This window comes from Epinephelus moara, chromosome 6, assembly GCF_006386435.1.
Source record: "Epinephelus moara isolate mb chromosome 6, YSFRI_EMoa_1.0, whole genome shotgun sequence".
NCBI classification, from domain to species: domain Eukaryota; kingdom Metazoa; phylum Chordata; class Actinopteri; order Perciformes; family Serranidae; genus Epinephelus; species Epinephelus moara.
The window spans coordinates 30,076,713-30,086,888 of NC_065511.1; the positions used below are offsets into that span (position 1 = coordinate 30,076,713).

At 38.7% G+C, this 10,176-nt stretch overlaps 2 protein-coding genes across 2 annotated transcripts in view; one reads left to right on the forward strand and one right to left on the reverse strand.

Annotated features, from left to right (window-relative positions):
- mrpl51 (mitochondrial ribosomal protein L51) overlaps positions 1–2,074 on the reverse strand; it is a 5,679-nt gene extending 3,605 nt beyond the window's left edge. The window contains exons 1-2 of the mRNA XM_050047519.1: positions 1,893–2,074; positions 1,606–1,701 (exon numbers count right to left, since the gene is read on the reverse strand). Of these exons, the coding sequence (XP_049903476.1) occupies positions 1,606–1,696 (91 nt within the window). The 5' untranslated portion in view covers positions 1,697–1,701; positions 1,893–2,074. The remainder of the gene's footprint in view (positions 1–1,605; positions 1,702–1,892) is intronic.
- Positions 2,075–7,142: 5,068 nt separating this feature from the next.
- On the forward strand, positions 7,143–10,170 carry LOC126392164 (lymphocyte activation gene 3 protein-like). Its single transcript, XM_050047434.1, has 8 exons — positions 7,143–7,311; positions 7,431–7,551; positions 7,745–7,965; positions 8,141–8,401; positions 8,516–8,833; positions 8,925–9,182; positions 9,311–9,432; positions 9,813–10,170. Exons 1-8 carry the CDS (start codon positions 7,263–7,265, stop codon positions 9,906–9,908), a joined length of 1,446 nt encoding a protein of 481 aa, XP_049903391.1. The 5' UTR covers positions 7,143–7,262; the 3' UTR covers positions 9,909–10,170.
- Positions 10,171–10,176: the final 6 nt, after the last annotated feature.

Consider the following 10,176-nt stretch of genomic DNA (forward strand, 5'->3'; position numbering starts at 1 on the left):
CACATCAATACACAACAATAATGATACTCACAATCAGCATGTGAAAGAGTAAGATCGAAACAACTTGAATATCACATGACAAAGAACATCAGGTATAAACCGTCATACTGTGATGTAATATCAAGAAGAAAAAATAAAGCAGAAGAAATACCTGAAAGAAGAGGCGCCTCTGCTACTCTAAAAAGTAAAAAAAAGACCTGAGGCCTTTCCTGTGACACCTCCTTTTGACTGTTCTATGCGTTGTATGCTTGCTCTTAGTGTTTGATCCATTATTATGCTGATGTTGACTCTTGTATTTTGATGATGATTACCTTGTGTTGACATTAGCATTCGAGCTTGTGGTTGTTTGTGGGTTTTGGTACATGGCACCATTGCTCCAGGGGTGATGTTGACATGACTTTCTCTTATTTTCTCTACTTGTATATAGCTGTGGACACTTTGAAATGTCTTGATCTTCTATATCACTACTTTTTAGAGAAGCAGAGGCGCCTCTTCTTTCAGGTATTTCTTCTACTTTATTTTTTCTTCTTGATATTACATCACAGTATGACGGTTTATACCTGATGTTCTTTGTCATGTGATATTCAAGTTGTTTCGATCTTACTCTTTCACATGCTGATTGTGAGTATCATTATTGTTGTGTATTGATGTGTATTGATTATTAGCATTATTGATGATCATTTGTATTGTACTTTGGGGATTAGATATGATCATATATGTGTATGTTTTATTATTCTTTTGTTTACCACATCACATGACCTGTCAGGTGATCCCTGACACTGATTTAAGCAGGTGTGTCTCTGTACCAGTTTCATGTCTGATGAAGGGCCTGTGCCCGAAACGTCACATGTGGTGATATTCACATTAAATCTTTGGAGCTGTATCTAGTGTGCGGACTAAACTTTTTCTACAGTGTGAGGGATGATAACATTTAAAAAGAGAAAGCTATGTGGGACAATTGATTGCGTTAATGTACGGAGCAAATAACAATAAAGCACCAGCAAAGACGACCTACCGATGAAGAAAACTAGACTAGACTAGACAGTATCTCGAAAGCTACCAGTCATATTTTTTCTTCTTTATATTGTCTTAAAGCATGATAAGAGTGATAACACGTGCTATAGAAGCTGTTGTGCACAGATGTAAATACAGGTGTGCCTTGAGATTTTGGCTTGCCCTTTGATGTGCCTTGGACACGACAAGTTTGAAAACCACTGGATTAAACGATAATGCTTTTTGCAACCCTAACTGTCTCATTAATGCATATTTACAAGAATGCAAATTTAGTTAAACTGGCCTCAGGTGATTTATTATTGTTTACTCTGCTCTACTTGTACTACTACTACTCCAAAAAAGGTTTCTAATTTTGATATGCAGTATAAAGTACTAGTTTTGGATTGGTATGTGTCTGTTTCTGCTGCTGTTGTAAGACCTAATTTCCCCAGGGTGCACCTGACGTTATCATTTAAATAATAGTCATGTCTAGTTATAAAAATAATTTAAAAATGCACGCACTGTATGCATATAAAGTAAAACTATTGCTACAGTAAAGACACACAAACAAGCTTGTTTGTGTGACACATTAAGCTCAGTCTCAGTACTCACCAGTAGAAAAGGTCCTGGCTGTGTGGAGCAGAGTCCCAGCAGACTGACAGAAGGACACTCCAGCTCTCAGTAACCCTCCCAGTACAGACATGTTTTCTACAATAACACAGTAACATCACATGTAAGGAAGCCAGTTTACTCTGCTAGGGTTTTAACGTGTTGTCTGGTCGGGTTTCTCTCTATCAAACACAACGTTAGCTTTAAAGAATCTTTACATTGACCCCTAGCTTTAGCTTTAGCATTAGCTAGCACATTAGCAACGTTATAAACAGTTTCATGAACATTACCAGTTTCAACGTCTAGCTGCGATGTCGTGCCACCTAAATATTTTGTTATTGTCACAGCGAAGCATAAATTGCAGAGTTATGTGGAGGTCTAACACTTAAAACTATATGTTATTGCGGTTTCGACATGCTCCTGGTGGTCGCTTCCATCTTAGTCTGTGTCCCACAATGCATAGCGCCGGTACCGTAGTGTCATTAGAGCAGCGCAAGAACAATTGTTTGACGGTCTTCACACCTTATTTTTCATTCAGTAGAGGGAGGTGTCGGTACAGGAGGAAAAAACATGGATAAACATCCAATAAACGGGAATTTAAATTAAAAAGCGTTATTGCTTTAAGTTAAAATAGCCAAATCCACACATTCATTATAATTAAGTGCCCCAAAACAGCCTTTATTTGTAACTGATCCTGCACAGGCCAGATCTTGGTGGCTTATATTCAGGGGTGTAGCACGGGGGGAACAAAGGGTACTAATTTAAAGGGTCCAAGGGGCCCACAGACCAAATAGGGCTTCTACAAACAGTAAAGATGTAAGAAAGAAAGTGAGACTTCATTAACTTATGCTGCATTCACATGCTCCTCAGAAAGTCCCATTTCCAGAAATGGGATGTAGTTCTTCCAACATTAGTGTAGTCAAGAGTTTGAGGTCACTCTGGAAATAACATGGATGCTAAAAAGAGGATATGCTGTATTTTCTTGCTCACAGAATTTAGCAAACACAATAACAGTTTGAAGATTTATACTATGGAAATATAGGGTGAAAACTTGTATTACAAAGTGATTTTGTCACAGACTTGTTGCTGCACCACTACATCCCCTGAAACTGCTTTAAATTGCTGTACTCAATGAATGCTAATAACTAACTTTTCTAACTAATCTACGTCCCTCTACATGGACAGCAACTACCGGTACAACCTAATACCATATCACATAGACATGCAATATGTGAATTGATAATACATTTATTACCACCAACCAAACATTTACTTTTGTCTGCTGTGTTTCTGAATATATGACGTCAACTGGGCAACTCGTGTACCAAAATTTTCACTGACTTTCCATAATGTTATTCTGACTTGAGGGGGAGTTCACGGGAACTTTTCCGATTAATCTGACACAACATTAATGCAGTGTTAACTCTGGAAAATTACTGCTTCTTCTTCTTTCAATTTCTTTTCCAAAATATGCAATAAGTAAAACATTCTGTGATCTACAGCGACCTCTAGTAGGTAAAGAGTAGCCTGAGTGAACACACAATATATCCCTCCTTGGTTTAGCTAGCTTACTGGGTAGAGTGCAAAGTCTCTTAAATCACTTAGGCTGTAAAATAATGCAAATGTAAGCACATAATTTGGGCTTGCATGCAAGTTTCGTCTCCTGCAGAGGCATCTGGAGAGTTGGCCACTTCTGCATCCTCTGGCTGTGTCTCCGCAGGTGCCAGTATTGAAGGAGTCATGTTCACACTGAAACTTTGCAGGGTTTTATTCAAGCATCAAATCTTATCTTACTTATCAGTTTTAATTGGTGAGGACAGATGTTAAGCCTTTAGCTAGAATGAAAACCTCGCTTCATACATACACAAAGAGACACACATGCATACACAGACTGATACTTTCAGTCTTACTGTTGTTGAGAGCTGGGTGGAATATTTTGTCATTTTCAAAGAAACAAGTGCAGCTTAACTGATCATTGGCTTCATTTCATTATTACTAAGGCATCAGTGTGGTTGGTGTGTGGAAATTTAACCAGACAAAACAATATTGAACATTAGATTCCACTCAACTTTAACACACTGCAATAGCCTGTGCAGAGAAGGGTTACTGTTTTACTGTAACTGTGCATTTAGTCTAAATTAAGATTATACTGCAAGTAAATGTAGATTTTTGACTTTCTTTTACATATGCAAAAACCTGTTGAGATACACAGCAGACAAAAAGACACACGATAAAGTACAAAATCAGTTTATATATGCAGAAGATGAAGAGAACATCTGTTGACAAGTAAATAAAGGATTAGGGAGCAGTAATATTCACAGAATGCCATGACTCAGAGAGGAACATTTATCATGCACTTACATTGTGCATCACAGATACACAGTCAGGTTTCCGTCTTCAGCTTCACACCAGCAAACAAAATGCTGACCAAACACAATTTAAAAAAATTCTCAGCAGAGCATTTGTTTTATCTGTGCATTGTTTCCTCTGCCAGTAAAGCTCAATGGAACATTATATCTCATCACCTACACATACACCATATAATCATATCATTTATTGAAATTAAACCACAGCAGTGTTTACAATAAATCAGAAGGTCTGGGGCCTAAAAAAACTTAACTGCTCATTAACATTAGAAAATAAAAATTGTGTCTGTCACAAGAGCAGACAGTCTATAATACATCATGAGGGTTTGACACAGGAACAAACTACTCATGTGCTGAACTTCTTCAGAAGCAAACTAATTTGACTATTTTCCAACTCATCCTATTAACATAATCATCTGCATTCCCTCAAAGGCAAACCTCAATTGTTTCCACATGAGGGGCATTTTCCTTCGAAGTACCTTCTCCCCATATTCAGATACAGTGAATGTGACTCTTCATCAGCTGTAGGAAAGACCCCCTCACAGGGAGTGACGCATACATGCCCCTGACACTGAAGGTCACAGTTTGAACAGAGAGAACATCAAACTAAAGCCACAGCAATTTAAATGTGTTTGGTGTGAGGAGGAAGCTCTCTGGGTGGCTGAGATGAAAAGACTTACAGTATCACTCACCCAGCAGTCACACAGCTCTTACCAGGGAAAATGTCTTCACAAGATGAAGAAAAACAGCTCTGTGGTTTCACCCACATATTCTCAGGTGTATCTATCCATCTGTGTGACAATCTATCGGTCTATGTGTCTATATACCTGTGCTTTTAACTGAAAGTAGGTGTTCCAAACTAGTATTTATTTCATGTTTGTTTGTTGAAAAATATAAATCACTGAGCTGAGCTGTGATATATCAGATAGATAGATAGATAGATAGATAGATAGATAGATAGATAGATAGATAGATAGATAGATAGATTGATTGATTGATTGATTGATTGATTTGTTTACTCCTTCAAATTAAATCTGTATATTTGTCTTTAAAGGAAAAGGACATTCAGCCTATTTCAAGAACAATGAATCACCTAACATGTACAGATACATAACACATTAGAATAGGATGGCTGCGTAACTCAATGTTTACTGTAACAGTATAAGTCTATACACATCAGACAACTCGTAACATTAACTGTAAAATAGGAAAACACGGCATATCAGTATGCAAGTATTAACTCTCCACTGTCATAGTTTTTACTAGCCTATAGACTTCCAACATATTCAGATTCAGGTTCCTTTTACTGTCATTTTTATGATGAAACATAAAAACAAAATACTGCAAAATTAAAAGTTCCCAATGCAGTAAAATTAACAGCATAATAGCGTTTTCTGAAATTCAGTTATAGCTTGTGGTGTTGCTGTGCCATACCAAGATTTTCAGTGGATCCATCCGGCCACCACTATGAACCCTTTCTTGCTAACTTTGCTTATCTGCTTCAGTGATGATATTATGTTTTATTTTATTTTATTGTTCTTTGCTTCTCTTGAAATTCCCTCATTTTATTTGCTTGGGTCCCACATTGTTTTAAATCCGGGATCAACCATGTAAAGCATTTTGTAACTTTGTTCTGAAAAGCGCTTTAGAAATAAAGATTATTATTATCATTATTTCTTGGGGCACTTTTGCAGCTTTTTTTTTTTTGTCAATGATTACAACTTCTCCTGTGTGGACACATTTCATATTATTACAGCTATGTTTCATTTTATTGTCATTCACTGCTGTCCTTCACTAATGGGAGCTGAGTAAGTTGTTGCCAAATACATTAACAAACACTAATATCTGCTTAAAACTACATTTCTGTGTTTACACCTTTTATTAAATGTATACTGCTGATTAATCAATCAATCAATCAATCAATTTTATTTATAAAGCCCAATATCACAAATCACAATTTGCCTCACAGGGCTTTACAGCATATGACATCCCTCTGTCCTCATGGCCCTCACAGCGGATAAGGAAAAGCTCCCCCCCAAAAAAACCCTTTAACAGGGAAAAAAACGGTAGAAACCTCAGGAAGAGCAACTGAGGAGGGATCCCTCTTCCAGGACGGACAGACGTGCAATAGATGTCGTACAGAACAGATCAGCATAATAAATTAACAGTAATCCATATGACACAATGAGACAGAGAGAGAGACAGAGACAGAGAGAGATGCAGGATAGATGTGGGGAGTTACCAATCAGGGTAGAAAACCTAGACATCAGTTATGCCGAACTATGACTAAACTTCTGTACTGTGTAACTTCAACCTTAATTTCCCAGTTTCAAAGTATTCTCAATCCCTTTGGTTGACATTTAGTGCAATATGTTAAAATAGATGCTGTCAAGCAAACATTTGACTGGCAGTGTAGGCCTGTTTCTACTGCAACGACTACTACTATAAGAACTGACGAAAAGGAAAACGAAGAAGCGAGAACGGAGGTAATGATTCACTTTCACAAGCATCCATCACAACAAGATACCATATTACTGAATGGCCTCGTTCTCAAAATACTGGTGATGATGATGATGATGGTGATGGGAGTTGCGTGTTAATCAGTGTTTGTAAACGTAAGTAACTGGCAGTGACGGAGGTGTGGCGTCTGCACTTTTGCCATTTCAGTTTCAAGGCAAGAGCTGGAGCTTCCCTGAATGATACTGAAGTTATCTGTAAACAAGTAACATTCCCTGTAGTGTGGAGAGCTGTTGTAAAATAGCGTACAACTAATTTACAGCTCAGCATGTCTGAGAATGTATTTTTTTTAAGTGTAAGGACAGTATGTCTTACTGTAGATGCTGCTGTGTACAGTCCTGTACTGTGCTTGTGTCTTGTGTAAGCTCTGGTTTGCAGATTGGATAAAGTTACATATTGTTATATAATTTATTTGATGTGAAGAAAGAAACAGAATGAAGTAGAGAGAATCCGTGGGAGGAAGTGGGTCTCCCTGTTTACATATCTGTCAAACAGTTTCCAGGCTGACAGAGACAGACCGCATCAAAGTGTGGCTTGTAGCTGAAGTCACATGATCAGCAGAGGAACTACCAAACACTCCGCCTCCTTTAAGCGCCCACGGGCTCATATATATACCTCATCTACCAAACTCATGAAAACACAGAGAGCACATTAAGCGAAGACAGAGTGTAGGAAGTGGAAAATAGAGCAGGTTCAAACAGGGGGAAGAGATTACATAGAAATCTGTGGAAACTTTTTTTTTTTTTTACCAAACTAACATTTTTAAAAAAAAAAAAAATGCTGTTGGAATATTTTATCTTTGGGGTGATTTCCTTTCTGATGACAGGTAAAGTTATGACTTTTTTTTTTTAACAACAATTTCTTTTTATCTTTTGCACGTCAGATGCACATTTTTTTTCTGCTCATTTTCTTTCTAAAGTGAAATTTTTCTTGCTTCTTCCCCAGGGGCTCAGTGCAAGGAAACTGAGGTGTTTGCTGAAGCAGGCTCTCAGGCTGTACTGCCCTGCAAAGGCAACCCTTCATCTCGCATTGTCCCCCTCATCGTCTGGAGTAAAGACAAGAAAGGGTAAGACACAACTTTTTACTTTGCTCCCTCGACTCATCAGCATCATTTGCCCCTCTTTGCTTCATCTGTCCAGCTCTAAACACCCAAAGATACCTCAATTTCCCTCCAACTGCATACTTAACCATCTATTAGCTTCAAACTTGTATCTATATGCTGACGACTCTATGCTGTCTGTGACACCTTCTGTCCACAGCACAATTTGGAGGAAGGAAAAGACCGGTCTGCGGTACTGGGGCTCTAGCTGGTCATCGAAAGGCACCCAACGCGTACAATGTCCCCACTTCCAGTTTGAAAGAGGCGATTTCAGCCTACAAATCAACAACGTGGGGAAGGAGGATGGAGGAGTTTACTTCTGCAGGGTGGAGCAGGGAGGCCAGGTCACTCAAAATGTGGTCACACTCAGAATCATTGCAGGTAAGAAACATACAGCAGGATGTTTTGACTGTCTGTGCTTAGATAGAGGATTTCTTGACTGTGCTAAGACCACTCCATGAATTTGTTAAATCAGTGCATAAGATTAAACATAGATAAAGTACAAATTGATCCATATTAGCTGTAATGTCAATAATCTCTCCTGTATCCTTCACAGTGTCCGTCTCTTCATCGGGTCCCGTATGGGGAAACAACGTTTTAATCAGCTGTAACGTGACACCTAAGCCTCAGGGAGCCTTTGTGGAGTGGACGTTGAACAACAGCCCATTTGTGCCGCAGGCTGGAATCACCTCAGAGAGAGTTGATGCTTTAAGTGTCGTGAGCGAAAAGGCAACTGTGAGACTGACCGGAAAGTGGACGTGCATAGTTGGCTACAAGGGCAATGAGGGGCGAGCTTCGGCAGCTCTGACAGTGAAGGGTAAGATTGAAGAGTTAAAATGTGTAGAAATTTAGAATTATCTTAAGAAATTAGGCTTTAAAGTTCATATTTTTATCTTAACCTCTCCTCTCTCAATCCCTTTCTCTCTCACAGGAATCATCAACCCATCCAAAGACAGTGCTAAAGTGTATGCTGCTGTGGGATCTACAGTCACTCTCCCTTGTGTGTTCTCCCCTGGTTTGAGCCCCTCTAATCCAGTCTGGGAGAAACTGAAACCTGGTTATCTTTTTAAACCTTCTCCCGATCGCCTTCCTGCCTCTTTTTCTCCGACCTCGCCAAACTCTCAGGACCCATTGGACAAATCTGCCAGTTTGAAAGAAGTCGGGTTTGAGGATGAGGGCAAGTACCGATGCTCTGGCACCATAGAAGGACAACGCCTGAGTCGAACCATGCAGCTTGTCGTTGCCAAAAGTAAGTTTATAGGGATTCGGTTTAACCTTTTAAATCTTTTTTTTTTTGCCATCAGCAAAACATTTAATTGTCTTTGTTGTTTTTTTCTCAGTTGAAAGCAGCATCCCGTCAAAGAAAACAGACTCCATGACGCTGACCTGCCAACTGACCGACTCAAGCGAGGTCACCGACTATGAGTGGGTTCATATGGTCTATGACCTTAATGGCACCCAGTCAGTTGGGTCCACCCAGAAGGGGAAGACCCTGAGTATCAGCCAAGACTCCGAGGAGAACCAAGGAGAATGGACATGTGTTTTCTATGGGAAAGGCGGCATTTTGGGAAATGTAACACACCACATCCATCTGATGAGTAAGTTCTCTGCTATTCATTCTTTAAATTTATGGTCTATGAAATAAATACACTTAAAAGATACTCAATAAACTGGACTCATGCCTATGCAGAGTGTCTGACCGTTTTTATCTTGGTTTTCCCTACAGGTGGTCTGAGTGGACAAAAATCTTCAGGTGACTCACACAACACTGCTGCCATAGTCGGTCTCAGCTTTCTCCTCCTCGTTCTGCTGCTGATTTTAGCTCAGATGTACAAGAACTACCAAAGGGTAAAGATCTTTTATTTGCAGTTATTCAAAAACTATTTAACCCTGTATTTTATTTTTCTGATTTGGAGGGAAAAGAAAGACAGCTGTATGAGACTATTTCAGTCTTAAAATTTCTTACTAATATTTAATTTTTCCATGAAAGATGCAAAATCTTGAAATTATTGTCTTTGTTTCGAGATAAGTCACCTGATCCCAGAAAAAAAACTTTGCATGAGTTTCATTGGAAAGAACTGACCTCATCTCAATAATGATTTTTCCTTTTATATGGAAAATAAGCTTCATTTTTTAGTATTAATTGCCTGCTAAAACTGTGATATATGTATGTGCATGTTCATGTATCAAACAAAGTCAAATAATTTTTCACATCTTTGTTTCCACAGAGGAGAAGGGCCTTTCAGTACCCCGCGCTGGAGACGATTGTTCACACCATCTCCAACGAGCGGGAGGAGAGAGAAAGGAGCCGAGTGAAAAAGTAAAGACACAATAAAGTCGAGGCATCGCAGATCTCACAGTGCTTAACTGAAGTGAGATCCATCTTCTTCGTATCTACAATATGTTGGGAGATTTTTGTTTGCACAAGTTTTGTAAATATTTCCAGAGCAGACGTTGTAGCAGAGTTGTTATTGAGTTTGAAAAGTTGTATATTATCCTGTTGTTTGAATTCTGTTTTCAGTTATCCTATCGTATGTAAAGATTTGTTTCCATATTGTGAATAAAATGTTTAACAAATAAAGAACATTTAAG